Here is a 24,079-nt window from a genome sequence, read left to right as displayed (position 1 = left end):
TAAAAATGCTAACTTTTCCACTTACTATTGTGGAAAACCTCATTATGGAAAAAACATTGTGGGAAATCACAAGTTAAAGGGAACCTGTCACCACTGTGGTATTTTTCACTGGTGACAGCTTCCTATAGACACTATACAGTAGATAGCAATGGCATTTTTATCAAATTTCATGGTTACTTTGTTAGAGAAATATGCATTATTAAACTTTACCTGGCTCCCTGCCAGCACCCACAGTCAAGTCCTGAGGGCTGTGCATTTTAAATAATAATGTCCACCTGTTCATTTGATTAATTGATGCCTTTCACCCTTAACGACAATATGCACCCAAGCCCCCTCCAGCATCGTCCCTGTTTTCCCCCTATCCCTAATGACGTATTTGAAATGCACAACCCTCAGCACTTGGCTGTGGGTGCTGGCAGGGAGCCAGATAAAGTTTAATATTGCAGGTTTCTCTAACAAAGTCACCTAAAATTTTGATAAACATCATAGCACTGTACAGTGCTATCTACTGTACAGTGTCTAATGGTACCTGTCGCCTGTGAAAAATACCCCCCTGGCAAAAGGTTCCCTTATTTTTGCTAAGAACAAGTAATACATAAAAAGGATAAATATAGAATTTTATTGTATGGAACTATTTTATTTGTAGTTTCATAAAGGCACTGAAATACAGTATACTTGTGAGAAAATGTATAAAACCGACAACAAATAGTTTCAAAGAATCTTTTTTTAAAGATTGCTGTAAAATAAAGCTGCAGTGCATTACACTTCAATTCATCTCCTGCTGTTTCGTGACATCTTAAAGTAGTGGATGAGTATATACAAGCCTTAAGCCTACCATAAACACACAAATGTTTATATTCTCTGGAAACATAATATTCATGTCAAGATTCAGAGATTAACACACGACTCTACATCACAATGTATGGTATTTACACATGGAAATACATTACTGTACAATCAAAAAGCATTAATGTTAACAATTTAACCATTTTAATGTGTACAATGAAATTCAAAGGATTATATAAAATCTATATATACATATTTACAAAATAAACAAGCACAAGCCTTCATAACACATCATGTGAGTCATAAGTGAGATGTTTATATTGTTTGTGTGTCTAAAACAAAAACATCAAAAGAAATATTAATATGATAAAGTTCTTCATTTACATACTGTGCATTACATATTCAGTTAGAATAACTATGTGCGTTAGACCCCCAACATCGCATGGGGAAAGTAAAACTATTTAAAAAGAGTTAAAAAGTCAGGGTGGCATCTGTAAATTAGAAGATCTATTTAAGACATATATAGCATGTAAAAATTCATCTCTGGGGTCATATGTGACCTAGGTAGTGAGGCACTCTTTACAAGATCAAGAATAGGAACATTATTACTGAGAATCAGACAACGGAGGTCCCAACATTGGCGAGATTGGGAGAATTAAAGAAAATCTACCATTAAAGTTAAGATAAATTAAACTATAGATACTCACCTTATTCCTCTTGACCTAGTTCTCCCTGGTCTTCTTTAAGCTTGACACATTGGGATCACATGAAAAATTGTCCCGGCACTCCTGGCTTTGAATTATTCATGCCTCTTGCGTGACATTACCCCATGCTGGAGAGGTAGGTAGTCCTTTTTTTCAGGCAATCCCGGCACTGATCTTCCTTAAAGAAAATCTACCCTTTTTTTATGCATTGTGAACCAAACATATCTTGAGAATGCTGTAGCTACACTGATGCAGGCACATATCTTGTTTAATTATGGGCATCACAGTGGCTGAGTGGTCAGCACTACTGCCGTGCAGCACTAGAGTCCTGGGTTCTAGTCTCACCCAGGTCAACATCTGCCAAAAGTGTATCCTCCGAGTACTCCACTTTCCTCCCACACTCCAAAAGATACTGGTAGATTAGATTGTGAGTTCCATGGGGACAGGGACCAATTTGTCAAGCTTTGTACAGCGCTGCGTAATCTGTGTGCGCTATATAAATTATTATTATTTAATCCCTGAACTGAGTGGTTTTGCTAAAAAAGCAATTTTAAAAGTGTGATAATGAGGCTCTGTTACTCCTGTGGTCTCGGTGCTTCTCATCTTACCCTAGTTATGCACTGCTCCAGGGAATGATTTAATCACTGTGTTGTCCCCAACAGGCAGAAGTAATCAATAGCTGCACCATCCCCTAGCTGCTGTGTATGAATCATTCAGCTCAGGTTGATTAGTCCTGCCTGGACAGTTCAGGAAGCTCTATATAATGTGCTTATGCATGGCATGCAGTCAGCATGCAGCTTTGCCAAAGCTCTAAATGTTATAATTGTTAAACAAGATACATTTCTGCATCACTGTTGCTACAGCATTCTCAAGGTATGTTTGGTTCACAATGCATAAAAACGAACAGTAGATTTCCTATAGCCTTGTCAAACCAGGATCGCCTGAAAAAAAGAGCATTGAAGAGCGAGGTTACATCATGCGAGGTAAAGAAGACAATCAATGATATGTAGATTAATTTAGCTTAACTTTAGTGGTAGATTTCCTTTAACGTTCCTTACTGTACCCAATATGGAATGGATCACTAGTTCATCTGCTCAACATGCACCCAATTCTCGTATAGTGACTTTCAAGGCTGTGTTTTAGGTATCTTTCAATCTTGTCAATGTTGGGACACAGTGCATTCACAGGGATCATTTACCATTAGGGGATGTTTCTTTTGTGGTACAACACCTTTAAGAATGAACCATACTCACATTGTTTTCTGACTGACCCTGGTGTGACACTATTGCCTGTAGTCTAAATTATTGAACTCTTAGCAATCAGATACTAAATCCATACACACTGGTAGAACTGTGTTTGGTAAGGATACATTTTGTCTGCTGAAGGATGATAACTTTGTTTCAGATACAACTTTTTCTGAGTTTTTGCCACATGACTCTGCCATTTATAAAATCAATGCACTTTTCTTCCTTAAGTTTGATGTGTAGCAGAATCCTTAGAAAAGCATTCCATTCTGCAAGACCATTGACTAAAGTGCACATCACATATAAAGCCCCTTTTAAGATGCAACTAAAGGTTGAAGTTACACGGTAAAAAGAGATTCTGTCCTTGTTTCCTTAAATTTCAAAGGAGCAGTAAACTTTAGAGCAAAAGTGCAAGGGTTTCTGTGAGGGCAGGAATAGATTTACTGATAGTTTACCTGAAGATTCAGTGCTGTGAAATAAAGGAAATATTATATTGGTATAAAAGGCTTTATATATAATTTATGGAATTTATCATTTAATTTGCACAATGTGAAATGATTGTGTCAATGTACACGGCAGATTTGTTTACTTGTAAAGAGCATTTTTTGTTTTACTATATTTTCTCTTTCTGTTTTATTAAATAACATTTTATACAAATAATGTATTTACAAAGCTTTACAGCATACAATATTAAAACTCAAATATATTTCCAGAACTCCATATATCCCTGAGTTTTTACGTAATTATCCTTAGTTTAAGAAAGTTCAGTAAGGCACTTCATATTACCAAAGCAGTTATGTTTCAGTTCGCTATGTCTGTTGCTCCAGAACTTCAAGGTAGTCAGGTTCTGAATGGAGGTTAGCTTTGAGCTCAAAATATTCATTTTTGGTTTGTTCCACCAGAACTTTCCTTGGCCTTGTGTACATAAGTGTTTCCATTAATTTAACTTCTTCACGTGTACTAGGGTAACGGGTCTCTAAATCTGGTTGCAAATGAGCAATATTTTTTCTCAGATACTCGGCAATACCAAGCTGCTGCATTTGTCTTTCTTTTTCAATGAGGTTTCTATAAAGATAGCTTGCATCCTGAAAAGACACAAACTCCGCTGATGGATCAGTGAACTTGATATTTGAAGTAGCTTGCAGTGAATTATTCTCCATTTCTATGAGGCCACTAGTTATTTTCTTTGGGTTGCTGAGCTCAATGTCATCCTCTAGTCTTTGCTCTACATGTTTCGGCGTAAATGGGGGTGTCTGATAAACCTGAACAACTGGATTTGTTATCCTTTGCTCACATAGAACTGAACCAGGTCTTTCGGTCATATGATGTGTTGTTTTATGACCATACATGCTGTACTGGATATGGACTGGGCTATTTTCTCTAATTTGTCCATTTTCTTGTTTCTTTTTGTATCTGCGTTTCCTATGCAAGACAAGAACTATTATCCCAGCTGAACATAACACAGCGGTTATTAGGATTATTAGAAGTCCAAGTATTAAAACGGACAGTGGTATGTAGTCAGAAATGGATTTTAATATGTTATCAACTTGACTAGCCGTTGTTGGTGTAAAGTTATTTAGCTGTGTCAGTTGTGTTGGTAGTGCTTGATTATTTATCAATTGTGGACATAGGGCTTCTTTATCAAGGGTTTTCAGCTCCATCTTTGCTAGTTCTTTTGGTGAATGGCAAAAAATATCACTTATTATAGCCATTTTATACATTTGCATCCACTTCTGAAGATCAGTTAAATTGCATGTGCAATCCCAAGGATTTTCATGTAAATCAATTTGGGTCAACAAAGTCAGATCCTCCAATACATTCTTTAAAGGAATATTTACCAACTGGTTGGCTTTAAGATTTAGTTTTGTTAATGGAATTCCAGAAAACACATGATCCGGTAATGTTTTGATGAGGTTGTTATTTAAGTAAAGAACCTTCAGTTTTGGCATTACAGAAAATGCTCCAGATGAGATTTCGTTGATTGCATTGTACTCCAGATACAAGTATTCTATGCTCAACAATCCAATAAATGTGTCAGAGTTTAAACTTCTCAAATTATTGCCGTTTAAATACAATTTGTGTAACCTGGTTAAATTTTGGAAGGATTGTTCCTGAATCAATTCAATTTTATTATTGCCCAGGTGAAGCATTTCTAAGGTCCCATATTCTATAAAATCTGTTTTATAAATCTTGTGGATAATGTTTCCAGCTAAAATAAACTTCCTTGGGTTTAGAGGTGGGGGTTCAAGGTCAGATACACTTTCAACATTTCGCTCTTGACAGTGAATCAAAGTCCCTGACAGACTGTAAATAGAACAATGGCATGGCACTGGGCAATATATACCTGGAAAAATGGTTGTTGCTTTAGTGAGAACAAATGTTTCCTTAGTTGGATTTTTTTGAAGTGAAGTTATCTTAGTTGGTAACCGACCATCATTTATTGATGCTGTACCTAGCAAAGATAATGGTACTGAAGGTTCTTCAAGATCACTACTAGGTGTAGTAATACACAACATTTCTTTTTTTAATTTTCGAAGGAGAACACCTTTCAAATCAGGGGGGCTGAAGCAGACCACATCACCTATGGTAGATTGTCTTGGCATATTCTCCAGCCATATCTTTAGTTGTAACAAGTCACAGTTGCAAGACCATCTATTATCTTCCAGCTGAAGCTCTATAATTCTCCCAATGTGTTCTAAAAATCCCACATAAGGAAGATTTTGTAATTGGTTTCCTCTTAGATCCAAGTGGGTCAATGGCACAAATCGGAAAATATTTGCAGGTAAAAAATTTAGAGCATTATCATTGAGGATAAGAACTTTTAACCTGTTAAGTTTACTAAATGTATTTGCTTCAATTGTAGTGATAAAATTGTTATCTGCTTGAAGAAATTCTAAGTTCTCTAGTCCTAAAAAAGTGTTCTCTCTTAGTATTTCCAATGAGTTGTGATTAATATGCAGTTTCTTAAGCATACGAAGGTCATTAAAAGCCCCTGGTTCAATCTCTACAATGTTATTAAACCCAAGGTGAAGAGAAATTAGGTGACTGAAATCAGAAAACTCATTGACATGCAATTTATACAAGCCATTGTTCAAAAGATTAATCTCTAAGTACTGGGATGGAGGTGCTTCTATTTCAGACAATGCCGTAATATCCTTTTCTTCACAATTCATCAATAAAGATCCATCTTTTTCTTCACAAAAACACAGATCTTTACATGATCCCAAAAGTATTGTTTCAGATGCTAAGTTTATTGATACAATAAGAAGAAAATATGTTAGGAAGACCATTGTGTCCAAGAAGAAGGGCATCATCCTAAAAAAAGAGAAGAAATTAAATTATTAGTGAAGGAATGGTGTAGTATACAAACATGTTGTTTCCTATATCATCCAATTAGAGCTTAGTATCATCCAAGGACTATATAAGTACTATAGGTAACAGCTCCTATTGGCAACGTACTTTTTTAGTTCCAAAAATAATCGTGAAGGAATATAAGTATCAAACAGTACACACCCATGAAAGAGTGGTTACGTTTGTGACGAGGGACTTGCTCAGATGTGCAAATTTTCTTCTAGTGGGTTAGAATTGGACTGAATTACTGACATGAATGCCTGGTCACAAATAGTAAGCATTCTTCCATAGCTATTTATGGTTTAAATTAATATCCCTTTATAGAAATATCATTTATGGTTATTTAGGGATCTAAAAATCACTTTGCCCATAAAAATTGTCTATTGGACCTATAGTTCTAATACTGTTCTGTGGGGAGTTTTTTTGTACTGGTTTTGTTTTACCATGTGACACATTTTCTAACAATCACATCATTTGCTGCCCTTCCAGATATAGCTTAAACTAATCACTCTCATCCACAGATCCCCAAAAATGCTGCAATGCCCTACTTCTACTCCCTCATCTCAGTTTAATACCCTAACTGTTCTGATCTGCGAACTATCTAGGATAATTTTCTTTGATTCAAACATACCACACATGTCTCCAGGACATCTCCTGAGCTGCACCAATTCTCTTGAATGTCCTTCCCAGAGTAATACCCAACTACCAACAACTATCACATTCCCTAACTGTGTGTAAATTGACGCACTTTTCAATAACCACCCCTATCTACTCATCCTGTCTATGTTTACCATTGTACAGGTGGAAAGGTGAGCATGAAAGCTCATTTATGCTAGAAATGTGAAATGTGTCTTAAAGAGTTACTGAATCTCTCTGATGCTTGGCGCATCTCCCGATCCTCGTCGCAGCTCCTCTTCTTTCTTCTCCTTGCTGTATTAGCTGGCAGTGATGAATCCACGCAATCTACCGGCCGCGTGGACGCGTCTCTACTGGATGTTACAGCAAAGAGAAGAAAGAAGAGGAGCCATGGGGATCGGAACATCGAGGAGCTGCGCTGGCAATCGGGACCACCAAAAGGTGAGTTTATAATTTTTTTTTAATGTGTTTGCTTTATGTGTGGGTTGCCTGTATACTACATGGGGCTCGCTGGCTGTATACTACTGTGGGCTGGCTGGAGACTATTGTGGGCTGGCTGTATACTACATGGGGCTGGCTGACTGTATACTACTGGGGGCTGGAAGGCTGTATACTACTGGAGACTGGCTAGCTATATACCACTGGGGACTGGCTGGCTATATACTAGTGGGGGCTGGTTGCCTATATACTACTGGGGCCTGGCTGGCTGTATACTACAGGGGGATGGCTGGCTATATACTATTGGGCGCTGGCTGGCTATATATTACTGGGGGTGGCAATATACTGCAGGGGGCTGGCTGGCTATATACTGAGAGGCTGTGACCAATGCATTTCCCACCCTCGGCTTATACTCAAGTCAATCGGTTTTCCCAGTTTTTGGTGGTAAAATTAGGGGTTTCGGCTTATACTCGGGTTGGCATATACTTGATTATATACAGTATATATACATAAATTTCAAAACTTACAGCATGCCAGTGCAACCACACTGGTGGTTCTGGCTGGTATTTATATTACTTGAAGTAAAACATCAGCTAATCTATGACTTTAGCCATTGTGAAATGTTGGCCTTGAAACAATTTTCAGAACAACAAAACCGCACATTCTCTAAATCACTGTTATTACAAAAATACAGAAGTTCACAGATATAATTTCAACCTATCTCTATCAGTCCTGGTGTTTACAATTTTGGTTGTCCTTGGATACGACAGTAAATATTCTGACTTTGGTCAGATTTTTCTCATGAATAGCTTTTCTTGTCTGCACGGCTGCAATGCTATCTGCCTCTCTCTTTTTCTCTGTGTCAGATACTAATAGAATGTTCAAAATCTAAATAAATGTTTAGATAATCCTGGACTCTGGTAATCTAAGCACAATACATTCCATAGCACAGAGGAATCATGAAGTGTCTGTTTAGAGAATCCCTGCCCACACTCTGGAATTTTAAAGTAAGGGGGTTAAAAATTATCTTTATTGTGTAAACATCACTAGTGGAATCAAATTTGAGAACTTCTTTCTTGGGCAAACCCCTTTAACTAAAAATCTGCACACTCAGTACAGATCCTTGGCAAGGTCTACATTGAACATATTATTTTCTATAAAGGAAACACATTGTTAGACATGTAATCTAACCATGTCGGTACTTGTTCTCTAAAAGGTTTGCCATCACTGCCCTGGACAGTGGTCAGGAAGTGTGGTAGTGATGGATCCTCCTCTCATCCAACAAAAGATTCAGGCACTTTTTAGTATGACTTTCTATTGCTTAAAAGTTCTTCTTATAGTCCTAAAAATATGATAGATGGTAAACCTCTTCATAGATGGGGACCAATGTGAGTAATGACAATCTATGTAAATGCTTTGGGATACTTTGGGCACTTTAAAAAACGGATTATAGAAATACTTAATCCCCACATTGTTGTATCTCTTAATCAAAATCACAAATTAAGAAAAATAGAACAGTATGCCTTTTCTAAATGGTCTATCCATGAAAATGGATTTAATGAGAGTCGTTTTATCATCACCAGCACAGGCTTTCCCGGAGCTATATTATGCTATTATATAATAACATCTTATTCTTTCTAAATTTATACCTATGGCCAGCTATCCAGTGACATCTGAAACAAAGATCACACACTATTCAATGCTGTCTATGTGATGCACTCCCGCTGATTCTTAGCTTGCAGCAGGGATGCTCACTTCTAAAAGTGACAGGAAAGAGGACAGGATTTATCATTAAAACAGCTACAAAGCTCACACAAAAGGTGACTGGGCTCTTCCAGATCTTGTTAGAGCAAGTCTTTAATGGTAGCAGAAGAGTTACCTTCAAATTAATTTCAGGAAATCTCAACATAGCATTTTTCACCAAAGCAGCTAAATCATTTGATCACTTCATGCTTAAAGTACAGGCTACCATATCCATAGATTAAGTAAAAACCTGAAAGCAAGAAACAAATGAAAGAGAAGGATAATATGATCCTCCATTGTAGGTCACTACAAAGGACTGTATAAATGTCTGTTGCTGCTGCCAGGAGAAAAGAAAGAACTTGACGTTCACGAAAACACAAAATTCTCTTTCAGGCACAATGCAGCCTGCAGCTAAGGAATAAAAATAACATTTCCAGAAAAACATCCACTTTTGCGCTCATTCATGATAAGTATTCATTTATGGGGAAATGTTGAAACATACTTATGTCTAATATTTAAGTATATCTTTGGTATTACAGGGTTATTTCATGAAACAACCTCTACAGTTAGAATGTTGGCCATTCACAAGATCCACATTGCATAAACATGGATCATGTTTACCAGAACAGAAACCAGTTGTGTTTCAGCATATCCTAGTTTGTGTCACTGAGAGGGTAGCTAGGTCAGATATTTAAATCTATGAATATTTGTGTCTTTTGAGTTGATTCTAGCTAGCAATTGGCTGAAATTGAAGGGACTTTTTCAGCTCTCAAACCAACTCACAAGTAAAATCAGCACTGTTTAGGATACTTTATAATCTATCAATTGAGAACTACCCCTAATTTTAGAGAAAATTCTGTTTTCATTTCTATGCAAGTTAGTTTGTTGGTAGACCAGGAACTGGCCTTTCTGCTAGTGCACTTGTTTTACTTCTTTCTTTGCTGGTCATTTTCCAATATCTCGACTTTGCACAATAATTGGTATATGGAGCAGAAATCCAGCAGCCGTGGCCTTTCTTCTGGTGCTCCATATACATAAAAACAGAAGTCTCCATATAACAACAAAGAGTGTGTGCCTGGAAACCTTATAAAGAGCCTCTGCACACTGCCATGTTACCTGAGGGTGAGTTGGGATAGGGCAAGATCTTTTTAAATAATCACTAGAGGTAATAAAAGTCAACCCTTTTCAATCTTACAAAAAACATAATAAAGCTTGGAAAAGCCTTTAATAAATATAGTTTAATATAAAGATGTTTTCAGAGTCAATCCCAACTTTTTAGGCAGATTATATTATATTGATATGATTGATATGAGCAATTTGTCTTTCAGTGTAAAATAGTAGGTTAAGCCTGATGGATATATACTATTATTAGCCATTTGTCATACTGCGTGGTCTGTGGTTAAATGAACTGTAACAAAAGCAAAGGTTGTACAGCAGTTTTGAATTGTTAGTGTATTTAGTATAAGTAACAATGGTATTTAAAGCCGTTGTCAAATAGGAAGCTTTACTGCCTTAGTAACTTTAATTATAGAAGCAATGAATTGCTTGCTCACTGAATTTGGTTACAATTATATTATAGACAAAAGAACTATAGGCAGTTAAAAAAGTTCCATCTTTAAAAAGGTAGTTACTAGAGATGAGCGAACATACTCGTCCGAGCTTGATGCTCGATCGAGCATTAGCGTACTCGTAACTGCTCGTTGCTCGGACGAGTATTTCGCCCGCTCGAGAAAATGGCAGCTCCCGCCGTTTTGCTTTTTGGCGGCCAGAAACAGAGCCAATCACAAGCCAGGAGACTCTGCACTCCACCCAGCATGACGTGGTACCCTTACACGTAGATAGCAGTGGTTGGCTGGCCAGATCAGGTGACCCTGGGATAGACTAGCCGCTGCCCGCGCTGCTCGGATCATTCTCTGTCTGGATGCCGCTAGGGAGAGAGCTGCTGCTGGTCAGGGAAAGCGTTAGGGTGTTCTATTAGCTTACTGTTAGGCAGGAGTGATTCTACAACAACCCAACAGCCCTTCTTAGGGCTACAATAACGTTATACTTTTTTTTTTTATTTGCTTGTGGCTGGGCTTGCTGGCACTAGTAGTGCAGCTAGTACCATATTGTGAGGAATTTGCAGGGGGACTTTCTACCGTTGTGTTTAGCTCTTAGTGACGCACATATCCACCTCAAACACCAAAGTGGGAAAATTTATTAGGGGTTTGATTTCAATTAGGCACAGTCTGCCAGTTTCTTTTTTATTTGACGTTTTTTTTTTTCATAACTCAGCGTCATCTCATCTGGCATAGTAGTGTGCTTTAATACTTGGCTAGAAAATAGCCATAGGAGAATCCAAACGGCTTACTTACACCTACAGTAGCGTTATATATATTTGATTTCTGGTTGATCTGCTGGTGGCTGTAGTTGCTGCAGTGCATCTACTAGCAAATTGGGAGCAATTTGGAGTGAGACTTGCGACCGCTGTGTTTTGCGCTTAGTGACGCACATATCCATCGCAAAGACCGAAGTGGGAAAATTTATTAGGGCCCGGGGTTGTATTTCAATTAGGCACAGTCTGCCATTTCCTTTTTTATTTTACGTTTTTTTTTTTCATAACTCAGCGTCATCTCATCTGGCATAGTAGTGTGCTTTAATACTTGGCTAGAAAATAGCCATAGGAGAATCCAAACGGCTTACTTACGCCTACAGTAGCGTTATATATATTTGATTTCTGGTTGATCTGCTGGTGGCTGTAGTTGCTGCAGTGCATCTACTAGCAAATTGGGAGCAATTTGGAGTGAGACTTGCGACCACTGTGTTTTGCGCTTAGTGACGCACATATCCATCGCAAAGACCGAAGTGGGAAAATTTATTAGGGCCCGGGGTTGGATTTCAATTAGGCACAGTCTGCCATTTCCTTTTTTATTTTACGTTTATTTTTTTCATAACTCAGTGTCATCTCATCTGGCATAGCAGTGTGCTTTCATACTTGGCTAGAAAATAGCCATAGCAATAGGATAGCATCGTTTGGTTTTAAAAACTAAAAAACACACAAAAAAAAAAACACAAAAAAAAGTTAAAAAAAAATTAAAGTTATAACTCTCATTTTCAAAATGTTTAACCCGAGGGCTAGGGGTAGAGGACGAGGGCGGGGACGTGGGCGTCCAACTACTGCAGGGGTCAGAGGCCGTGGTCCTGGGCGGGGTGAGACACCACCTGCTGATGAGGGAGCAGGGGAACGCCGCAGAGCTACACTCCCTAGGTTCATGTCTGAAGTTACTGGGACTCGTGGTAGAGCACTGTTGAGGCCAGAACAGTGCGAACAGGTGATGTTGTGGATTGCCGACAATGCTTCGAGCAATTTGTCCACCAGTCAGTCTTCCACGCAGTCCACCCATGTCACCGAAATCGGCACTCCTCCAGCTCCTGCACCTCAGCCTCCTCCCCCCCAGTCTGCCCCCTCCCAGCAAAATTTGCCATTTGAACCGGCATACTCTGAGGAACTGTTTTCTGGACCCTTCCTACAGTCACAAACCACTTGTCCGGTTGCTGATGAGCAATTTTCCGATGCCCAGGTTTTCCACCAGTCGCAGTCTGTGGGTGATGATGACCTTGTTGACGTACTGGAAGAAGTGTGTAAAGAGGTGTCCGACGATGAGGAGACACGGTTGTCAGACAGTGGGGAAGTTGTTGTCAGGGCAGGAAGTCCGAGGGGGGAGCAGACTGAGGGATCGGAGGATGATGAGGTGACAGACCCAAGCTGGGTTGAGAGGCCGGGTGAACACAGTGCTTCTGAGACGGAGGAGAGTCCTCGACCAGAACAGGTTGGAAGAGGCAGTGGTGGGGCCAGACGGAGAGGCAGGGCCAGACCTGGTGCATCAGCGCCAAATGTGTCAACTAGTGAAGCTCCCGTGGCGAGGGCTCCTGCGGCGAGGGCTAGATTTTCAGAAGTCTGGAGGTTCTTTAAGGAAACACCAGATGACCGACGGACTGTGGTGTGCCACATTTGCCAAACCAGGATCAGCAGGGGTTCCACCACTACTAGCTTAACTACCACCAGTATGCGCAGGCATATGAATGCTAAACACCCCACTCAGTGGCAACAAGCGCGTTCACCTCCGGCCGTGCACACCACTGCTCCTTCCCCTGTGTCAGCTGATAGTCAGCCCCCTGCCCAGGACCCTGCCACAAAAACCCCATCGTCGCCTCCACGATCCTCCACAGCATCCACCAGCGTTCAGCTCTCCATACCCCAGACGCTGGAGCGGAAACGCAAATATAGTGCAACCCACCCGCACGCCCAAGCCCTTAATGTGCACATCTCCAGATTGCTAAGCCTGGAGATGCTGCCCTATAGGCTAGTAGAGACCGAGGCCTTTCGCCGCCTCATGGCGGCGGCCGCCCCTCGGTATTCGGTCCCCAGCCGCCACTACTTTTCCCGATGTGCCGTCCCAGCCCTGCACCAGCACGTGTCAGACAACATAATTCGTGCCCTGACCAACGCCGTTTCTGACAAGGTCCACCTGACCACGGACACGTGGACGAGTGCTGACGGGCAGGGCCACTATATATCGCTGACGGCACATTGGGTTAACTTGGTGGAGGCTGGGACCGAGTCTGACCCTGCGGCTGGTCATATACTGCCGACGCCGAGGATTGCGGGGCCTACCTCGGTCCAGGTGTTTCAGGCCTACTATGCCTCCTCCTCCTCCCACCCCTCCTCCACCTCCTCCTCCGAACGACCATCCGTGGGCATAGTGCCATCAGTCGGTAGCTCTAGGCACAGCAGCAGTGCCGTCGCTAAGCGACAGCAGGCGGTGCTCAAACTGCTGAGCCTAGGCGATAAAAGGCACACCGCCAAAGAACTATTACAGGGCATCACGGCGCAGACTGATCTGTGGCTGGCACCGCTGAACCTGAAGCCAGGCATGGTTGTGTGTGACAACGGCCGTAACCTGGTGGCGGCTCTGCAACTCGGCAGACTGACACATGTGCCATGCCTGGCCCATGTGTTAAATCTGATAGTTCAGCGTTTCCTCAAGACATACCCCAATCTGTATGATTTGCTCACGAAGGTGCGCCGCATCTGTGCGCATTTCAGGAAGTCCAGCACAGATGCTGCCACTCTCAGGGCAGCGCAGCGCCGCCTCCAACTGCCCGCTCACCGACTGTTGTGCGACGTGCCCACGAGGTGGAATTCAACACTGACCATGTTATCCAGAGTTTACCAGCAGCGCCGAGCGATTGTAGACTGCCAGATGTCAACTTCCACCAGAACTGGTAGTCAGGTCAGTCAGCTTCCTCAAGTCTACAATGAGGAGTGGACGTGGATGTCTGATATCTGTCAGGTGCTGAGTAACTTTGAGGAGTCAACACAGATGGTCAGTGGCGATGCCGCCATCATCAGCCTCACCATCCCGCTGCTTGGCCTGTTGAAAAACTCTCTGGTCAGCATGAAGTCGGAAGCTTTGCGCTCCTCACAAGAGACGGGGGAAGAAGATTCCCTTGTTGATAGCCAAAGCACCCTTAGGTCTGTTTCTCAGCGCATATCGGAGGAGGTGGAGGAGGATGAGGAGGAAGAGGAGGAGAATGTTGGCGAGACACAAGAGGGGACCATTGTTGAGTCCTTCACTGTTGAGCGTGTATGGGCAGAAGAAGAGGAGTTGGAGGAGTTGGAGGAGGAGGAAATGGACAGTCAGGCCAGTGAGGGGAGTGAATTCTTACGCGTTGGTACTCTGGCGCATATGGCAGATTTCATGCTAGGCTGCCTATCCCGTGACCCTCGCGTTCAAAGAATTTATTCCAGCACCGATTACTGGGTGTTCACTCTCCTGGAGCCACGGTACAAGCAAAATCTTTCCACTCTCATCCCTGGAGAGGAAAGGAGTGTGAGAATGCATGAATACCAGCAGGCCCTGGTGCACAAGCTGAAACACTATTTCCCTTCTGACAGCGCTAGCGGCAGAGTGCGTAGTTCTGCGGGACAAGTAGCGAGGGAGAGTAGGCGAGCAGGCAGCTTGTCCAGCACTGGCAAGGGTATGCTTTACAAGGCTTTTGCCAGCTTTATGTCACCCCAGCAAGACACTGTCACCTGTCCCCAGTCTCGGCAGAGTAGGGCTGATCTTTACAGAAAGATGGTGAGGGAGTACGTAGCTGACCATACCATCGTCCTAAATGATCACACAGCTCCCTACAACTACTGGGTTTCAAAGCTGGACATGTGGCACGAACTGGCGCTGTACGCCTTGGAGGTTCTTGCCTGCCCTGCCGCTAGCGTCTTGTCCGAGCGGGTTTTCAGTGCAGCTGGTGGCATCATCACCGATAAGCGTACACGCCTGTCGACTGACAGGCTGACGCTTATCAAGATGAATAAAGCCTGGATTTCTCCTAATTTCCAATCTCCACCAGGTGAAGGAAGCTCAACCTGAATAATTTATCCACTCCTCCTCCTCCTCCTCATTTTCCTCCTTCTCCTCCTCTTTGTACAGTAAAGCAGAGGAAACTGGCTATTTTTTGACAGGGCCCACTGGCTCTAGCTATAGTACTTTATGCATTTAATTTTTCTGGAGGGCCACCGACCCGGTCCTCTGTTTTAAACAATTTTTGGGAGTGCCACATACAGGCACTCAATCTATTCAATTTTTCTGGAGGGCCACCTACCTGCTCCTCTGGTTTGAAAACTTTTTTGGACTGCCACATACAGGCACTCAATGTATTCCATTTTTCTGGAGGGCCACCTACCTGCTCCTCTGGTTTGAAAACTTTTTTGGACTGCCACATACAGGCACTCAATGTATTCCATTTTTCTGGAGGGCCACCTACCTGCTCCTCTGGTTTGAAAACTTTTTTGGACTGCCACATACAGGCACTCAATGTATTCCATTTTTCTGGAGGGCCACCTACCTGCTCCTCTGGTTTGAAAACTTTTTTGGACTGCCACATACAGGCACTATCCAAATTGAATTGTCTCCATAGCAGCCTCCACACGTTGTCTCCATTGCTACCTCCAAAAGTCGTCCATATAGCTGCCTCCATACATCGTCCCTTTATCAAACGAGGTGTGTCAGGCCGAAATTTGGGTTGTTTTCATGGATTCCACATCAAAGTTGTTAACTTTGTCGCCACCCTGCTGTGTTATCCACAAAATACACTGGCAAACTTTTAACATTTACGGATATTATTTCAGCGCTTCTTGCGCATCTGTTTACATTCCCCTCACCCGCCATATCCCAAACTTATAAGAACGCTACTACACTTGATCTTATACAAAAGGTTCTTAGAAGTGCTGTTTGGGGAGTAGCCTAGAGACAGGGGCTTGGATTGGCGAAAGCTCGCCTGGCAGCGGAGCGCCAGCTCCATGCCAAGATCCAACTAACATAGTTTTAACTGCAGCACCTTTAATCTACTACTAGTTCACTGCCTCCATACATGGTCCCCTTATCAAACGAGCTGTGTCTGGCAGAATTTTGGGTTGTTTTCATGGCTTCCACATCAAACTTGTTAACTTTGTCGCCACCCTGCTGTGTAATCCACAAAATATACTGGCAAACTTTTATCATGTACCGATATTATTTGAGCGCTTCTTGCTCACCTCCTTTGGTTCCTCTCTGCCACCCATTGGTTTGAAGCCTGAGTCCATTTAGGGTATGTCGCCATGCCACTCTCTAGCCTGCCGCTGCTGCCGCTGCCTCTGCATGCCGTCCCCTATAGTGTCAGGGTCAATTATTGGATGTTTTAGATGCTATCTAGCTTCATTCTGTCACTCTGTCATGGCCATGCTGTTGCCCATAATTTTGGCATAATGGTGCATTTAAGCAGCCTCAGAGGCATCCATGCATGCTGCCCCTGCTGTTTCCTGTCCATTTCCGTGGTGTTTCCATGCTTTTCTGAGGTTCCCAGGTGTTTGGCCAAGCTTCCCTGTGCAGAGCCTTGGTCCCCTTGAAAAATGCTCGAGTCTCCCATTGACTTCAATGGGGCTCGTTACTCGAAACAAGCACTCGAGCATCGGGAAAAGTTCGTCTTGAATAACGAGTACCCGAGCATCTTAGTGCTCGCTCATCTCTAGTAGTTACCTTTCTTCATAGCCTATGTATCCATGGTTATATGTTTCAATATTTGTATTGCAATTCTTAAAAAAAAAGAACATTTCTGGCATGTAAATGGGGTAAATCCTAGATTCATTATCTTAGAGATTGAATTGCTTGCACTTACTCAAATCCCATTAACCAGAATTTCTGGTCTTTGAACTATATACAATTATTCACCACAATTCAATCATTCACATCATCTCTTTGCTGCAAATAGGGGCCTTAGGAAAAGTAGGGTTTCAAGCTATGGCCAATACAGGCAGTCCCTGGGTTACGTACAAGAATTGTTTTATAGGTTTGTTGAATTTGTATGTAAGTTGGAACTGGTATATTTTATAATTGTAACTCCAGACAAAAAAAATGTGTCCCTGTTACAATTTTGTGCTGTAATGGGAACAAGGATTATAAATAAATTATCATTACAGAGACCTTACAGCTGATCATTGCAGCCTAGGACTAAAGTAAAGCACCCAGAGCGCTTCAAAATAGGTCACAGTTGGCAAAGAGGTCCATCTGTAACAAGGGGTCATCTTTAAGTTGGGGATCCTTAAGTCAGGGACATTTGTTTGTCCCCTGAGGAATTTCCTTGTGTATGCTGCAGATGTATGCAGCATGAAGCAATATTAGTCTTTGATTGAACATACAGACATAAATATTCACAATATAAAGCTACATTGTTCACATCTTAAGTATTTCTTATATTAAAATTTATTTCAGGATTTGTATTTACTTCATGCATAGCTTTAATGCTCTATACGCATACTTGGCAATGGGAGCTGTTCCTCATCATTACAAGCACTGAAAAAGTGTTCTCAAGACATGAAAGAAATGCCCTGTGCTAAAGTGCAGGTGACAACTAGGCAGTGGACAGACACAAGGCAGGCAATCAGTGAAAGTTAGACAAACTAGGTCAAAACCAAGATGGCAGCATGGTACAAAATCAAAAGGCAGAACAAAAGTTGAGGTTTGGACAAAATGTCAGGAACTCAGAATATCACCAAGGAGGCAGAATGATAAAGTCAATAGTAGTCACCTGTATAATGAAGTGACTGGACAGTGGAAGCTGATTAATGCATCGTTTCAGCACTGTCATAGGACTGTGTGCACAAACATCTCTGAGGAGAGAGGCTGATGCCCTGTCTATCAGCCATCCATCCATCGAACATTATATCCTTGTGTGGTGATTAGTCAGGAGAAGTTAATTTGCAACTGTATTTGTTTTAAAATGATTTTATTTTTTTTAAATTTAAATAGGTTTTCTCAGGAAACAAGATAGGCCTATCCACAGGGGGATGAGGGACAGATGAGACCCTCACAGATCACGAGAACAGGGAGGGGGGGTCCGATGGGGTCTAAGATACCTCCGTTGGACCCCTCGTCACTCCCCGAGATGAGTGTAGCAGATAGCCGCACATGTCCGTTCTGCTACATTCATTCCTATGGAGCTGACTGAGATCTCCTGCCACAATGGATGCAGTCAGAGTTAACACCAATCATAGCCATTAAGATTCTGCAGTCAGTAGTGACCATAGTATCTTAAGTGTTCTTTGAGGCGAAACTAACCTGTGCTACAATTGGGGATCACCAATGCATTGCCATGCCAACCAGGAGCCTGGATAAGGCTGCCAGGTATGCCAGTATTTACACAACATTATATCCTGTCAGAGGTAGATGCATCAGACCACTTTACCTTTTAGTCACCTGTCTTCATAGACAAAAATAAATGTAAAACCCCCAAATTTCCCTTCATCCCATTATATGTAATCCATGACTTTACAAACTTAATGCAAACTTTAAAAAAATCTAGATTGTGTAGTAAAAGCTTAATAAAAAATTGATCAAAAGGACAAACATACCCCAAATGGTACCACTCGTTTAACTCAGTCAATGGAAAAATAAAGTAAAAACTAAAGTAGCAACAATAAAAAAAATATGCTTTGAAGAGGATGCACAAATAGGGTTTTTTTCTTTCATTTTGCCTTTTCCTAGTCTGAACACCTGTGTTTTCTTTCTTCTGGCAAAGTTGATTGATTTTCACCATAACTGTCTGTCTCCTGTAGGCTCTGCTCATTAATAGTCAACTTGATGTGATTAAAAGAATCTCTCTCCACTTCCATTGCCATCCTGTTTGATGTCAGAGCATTGATACATTCACCATCTTGATCGTGGCTCTGGATTCTCTTATATTGTCTTGTGGACCAGTAATCTTTGCCAGTTATAGTCTTGTACTTGGCTAGCTGTGTTATTATGTTATTTTATATTTTTGTATCTTTGATCCTTTGCCTGTATTCGTGAATATTTGTTTTGCCTAGTGTTTTTGTCCTCAGGCATTGTCCTCTTGGTTTTGACTCGTATTTGTATTGTCATGTGTTTGTCTCTCTCTGTGTTTTCTCTTTGGCACAGATAGGGAACAATGACTATATGTCTACCTACCACTTATGGTAGGTCCGGCAAGTAAGTAGAGACAACTGGGAAGCGGGTTCAGTCTCAGGCTCCACTGTCTCTTTCTTTGACTGCAGTGTGTTTCCTGACCTTGTATAATAGGTTAGTAGTAGGATAGGATAACCGGATGTAATATTGCGCTGCTTAGTGGATTAGTAGAATTAGTGTGCTGCGTGCTGGGCTTTGTAAAGTCAGACTATTCATAAAGGCAGAGATAAGTACATATAAATGCAAATATTAATCATAAAAACATTTATTAGTGTTCGATAACAGATAAAGGTGCGCAATTCCCCTTCTATATCCAAATTCGGTAGTCACCATTAAATCCCCTCTTACTCAACCCTCCATTCCCATGGTGCGCGGTGTCCCCTTATAACAAATTACACTTGTATAACAGAAGCATAGAAAAACAAAATATATAAATTAGGTATTGTCAGAGTAATCCTAAACTGTAGAATAAAGGTGCTATTTTGGCATAAGGGAAAATGTGAAATGAAAAACTAATAGCCAGATTTTGGTTTAGGAACCCCAAATGGACACCACCAAAAGGAACAACTGGCAAAAAAACATGCCCTCAACGGGTGATATAAATGGAAATTTTTTTTTAAATGATGGCTTTTGGAACTTGACAGAAAGAAAATGAAACCGTTGCTGTATTTCAAAGGCTAAATTGGCTGCTTCCTTTAGGGGTTAATGATAGATTTGAATGGAAGAAATATTCTTACTGTAAGCATGAGTTTTTACATTTTGTTTTCAGTATTGTAACACTAAGTATGAACATATCTAGGTTGCTTTAAGGTTATACATTCCTCAAGGTAAAAAAGCCCTTTGGTCAATTCCTCCAAGCAGGTGTTTTGTAGCACTTACTGTGCTGTACAAAGAAACTACAATGATATTATAACATTACAAACAGTCACTGCACTTTTGACATACAGTAAAACATCACTATTTTTTTATTAATGTCAGAAGATTAAGCAGAACAATGCTCCTGTTGCTTACAAAACATAAACCTTAGGTCAAGAATTTTAAGTATGTAAAAACCCCACATATGTGTACCACTATAAACAAATTATAGAGAAAATTGCATTTTCTCATTGCTTTGTTGACCTTAGATTTGCAAACCAAATATGTCACCGCATGCTTTAAAACAATTGCTTACCAGGAAATTTGTGTAGCGAAATAATTCAACTGAGTGATCTTCACCTAGTTTGCAATTTTTTAACGTAACAAATTTGAAAATTGGAATATCATACCCAAGAATAAGACATCCCCCGCAAATTAGACCTTGTACAGTTTTCTTCAAGCTTAGAATTATAAGGTCTCCCTTGAAAATAAGACCTAATGCAGGCATTGCTACATGTCCTCACACACCATACATTAGTGTTATTAGATAATTTGGATACTGCAAGCGGTTGTGACATGGGTGAAGAATTCATGGGATAAAATCACTGACTGATGCATTGAAAATGTGCTACCAGCAGCTGGACAAGTAGGGGTCATTGAAGGAAGGTGCTATTACTATACATGAGAGATTGGGGACATTGATTAGAAATGTTGTTAGAGAAGTTGTTGATTTTTTGTTCAACAATAAATGTGAGTTCTTGTTCATGGAAAAAATAGACATCCTCGGAAAATAAGACCTAGAGCCTCCTTATTAGCCAAAAATAATATAATAATAATAATTAATATAATTATTTTGGGGGAAACACGGTAGGACAGTTATAAAAATGTTTTATCTAATTTTTAATAAAAACATGAATTGTATTGACTTTGTGTCGTATTATTTGAATAGATGACAGTAATTACATTGCAATATACCCCTAAAGCACTTGCATAGTGTTGTTTCAGTTCAGGACATTGGCTTATTAAGTTTGTTTTGTATTGAAAATTTAAAAAACTTTAAGAATTTAACCAGCCTAGTACTTTGCATCTGTATTTATAAGCCAAAGCTAGGATCAAAGACATAGTACTTATTACAATATTACATATTACAATCTTTCTATTATTCCTTCTCTCATTGATGGGTTGACTTTTAAATATTGATGTAAAATACTGATCTAATGCTAACTGTGGCCTAATAAAGCATTTTTCATATATTTCAGAATTATTTTGATATTTTAATAATGAAATAAAACTTTACAAAACAACAAATATATTCTAGGGTCCTTTACTTAACTGAACACAACAATGGACTAGGCAGAACCCTACGTTATTTAAAAATAGTCATTCTCTATCTGCAACTTTTTATAAAGTACAGTACAGAATCCTCTGAATGGACTGCTTTGCTGGGAGCTGATTGACAGATGCCTTGCAGTGGCTTATCCCTGAAAAGTTTTTTTTTTTTTCATTTCAAAGCTTTGTGTTAGACTCAGCTGTGAGTTGCTATGGCAGCGTCAAGGAACTGGATAAATAGTTAAAGGGGTATTCCAGGAATCAGCATAATCCATATAAAAATAAGTTCTTAAAATATTAGCTTATATGTAATTAGTTGTTATTTAAAATTTTGCCCCCCATAGCAGAAAAATGCTGTGCACATAGACTGTAATGAAGAATTAAAATGCTACTGGCCCTTTAATCAGTGCATTCATTTCCTCCACGCGGTCCGTTGCTGAGCAGACACAGGGCAGAAAATGACCGCTGGTCACATGTCCACATCACATGTCCTGCACCTGCCTGGGCAGGTCATGTGATCACCACTAAGTTTGGCTGTAGTCGGTTAGTTGCAGTGCATCCAGTATGACCAGTGTTTTGGTGATGGCAGTTACACATCATTAGTATGGTAAAAGAGCAAGAAAACTTGTTACTTCATCAGTGGGAGCAAAATATAGGAGGTAGGAGGAGTTACTGAGAACTAAAGGATCTTGGGACTTGTAGTCTCCGGTGGCGGGCATCTTGGTGATAACTCCACCTACTTTAGAGAGGCCATAAAATTTTGTGAATCATAAAATCAAACTATTTAAGTTCCATTTTGTGACTAATGGCATTGAGTTTTGTTACATTCATTTATTTATAGCATTATGGGGTTTTGTATCAGACGTGCATATTCCCGGAATATCTCTTTAATCCAAAATACAGTCAGTGCTGGTTTTGATTCTCCTGTGACCTGTAGTACTACTGTCTGTTTGTGGTTTGCTGGCCCTCAAACCCAATCTGAACTGTAACCTGTATCAGAGCTGGTATCCAACCTGAGCCAGTACACTGAATGATTTAGCATCCTGCCTGATACAGAACCTTTTTTCCTGCCTTATCTGGAACCCTGTATCCTGACCTTATCCGGAACCCTGTATCCTGGCCTGATCCGAAACCCTGAAATCCAAACTGATCTAAATTCTTGAACCCTACTCTGATCTAGAACCCTGAACTATGTACCCTGCCCAATCATGAGCTTGTACCCTGTTTCGACGCATGTAACCTGTTACTGAGCTTGTACCCCGATCCTGTACCTGTTCCCTGAAACTCATATGTCTGCATATCTTAAAACTTGAGAACAGTAATGTAATCGTATGGGTATAAATAACATGGGATAAATTAGTCTTAAGAGGTGAAGATCACGTTAACAAAGTATGCAAAGAAAAAAACATTTTTGTCTTTATTTTTGTTACTACATATGTGGCTGGAATATGTATAAAATATTTGAAGGAGCTGTGGTGTCATGCCTCAGACAGAAGCTGAGGAAAGTGAAAATGAAGTCATATAAGAAACACCACACCTAGATTGATGTTTTAGCTAATCCGCCTGTTTTTGTTTTGCCTTTCTCTTTTGCACAGTCTGTGAACATAATAAAAAGCATTTTATGAGAAGTTATAACTTAAAGTACTTTACTTTTCTGGCGTTGTTGTTTCTGTCTTTCTTACATATGGATTTTGGATAGACTAAACCTGGAAATAAAGCAAGCAGTCAGAGCTATTGGATTATAGCCTTGGTCTAAGATTTTCAAACTGCAATAAATTCAACTTGTTAACCCTTTTCTGTGCTTATCATATAGTTGAGTAATAAAAGGACTTTACACATCTGTGCAAGGTACATATATTTTTTCCACTTGAACAACACAGTATTTAGGTCATATTACCATCAAGCATACATGCTGTCTATTATATACTATATTAGCATAAGAAACAAAGGAAGCAGACCATTAGGATGTCATAATATGGATTTACGACATGATTAGAATATTCAGAAATGTATATTAAATCACTGGAGACGACAGGGCTTTTTTACTATGAGAACTGTCAATCTGTGGAATAGCCTGCCTCAGGCGCTGGTCACAGCAAGGACAGCAGAGAGCTTCAAGAAGGGTCTATATGCCTTTTTACACCTAAATAACATTGATGGTTATGTTATATAGAATTGTTTCCCCTAAATCCCTTCCTCATGCAATCCCTTCCCTTCCTTGGTTGAACTTGATGGACAAGTGTCTTTTGTCAACCGTATAAACTATGAACTATATAACATACCAGCTCACATTTTCCTTTTGTTGGAATATTGAGCATGGGCCTTTCCTTTGCTGCCTGGTGGGGTAGAAATCCCAAAGAAATTTAGGACCAGCTCCTACATCGCAAAATCTTATTGCTGTAATTTGTAAAAGTCCATGTCACAGCATTGTAGTTACATGTAGTCAACGCGGTTCAAGTGCATTACACACCCTCAGTCATGATTAAAATAT

The 24,079-nt window shown here is 40.5% G+C and overlaps 1 protein-coding gene across 1 annotated transcript; it reads right to left on the bottom strand.

Moving 5' to 3' along the window:
* Positions 1–605: 605 nt before the first annotated feature.
* LOC140118041 (SLIT and NTRK-like protein 6) lies at positions 606–23,268 on the bottom strand. Its single transcript, XM_072135420.1, has 2 exons — positions 23,239–23,268; positions 606–6,049 (listed from the first exon to the last, which is right to left on the bottom strand). The coding sequence occupies exon 2, from the start codon at positions 6,046–6,048 to the stop codon at positions 3,544–3,546; it is 2,505 nt and encodes an 834-aa protein (XP_071991521.1). The 5' UTR covers position 6,049; positions 23,239–23,268; the 3' UTR covers positions 606–3,543.
* Between the last annotated feature and the right edge of the window lie 811 nt (positions 23,269–24,079).

Source organism: Engystomops pustulosus, chromosome 2 (genome assembly GCF_040894005.1).
Source record: "Engystomops pustulosus chromosome 2, aEngPut4.maternal, whole genome shotgun sequence".
Classification (NCBI taxonomy): Eukaryota; Metazoa; Chordata; class Amphibia; order Anura; family Leptodactylidae; genus Engystomops; species Engystomops pustulosus.
Note: the sequence above shows the minus strand (reverse complement) of the source record. Positions and strands in the feature narration are given on the sequence as shown.

Excerpts from the sequence above, each read along its gene's own strand:
- LOC140118041 (XM_072135420.1), bottom strand. The coding sequence starts at position 6,048 with ATGATGCCCTTCTTCTTGGACACAATGGTCTTCCTAACATATTTTCTT.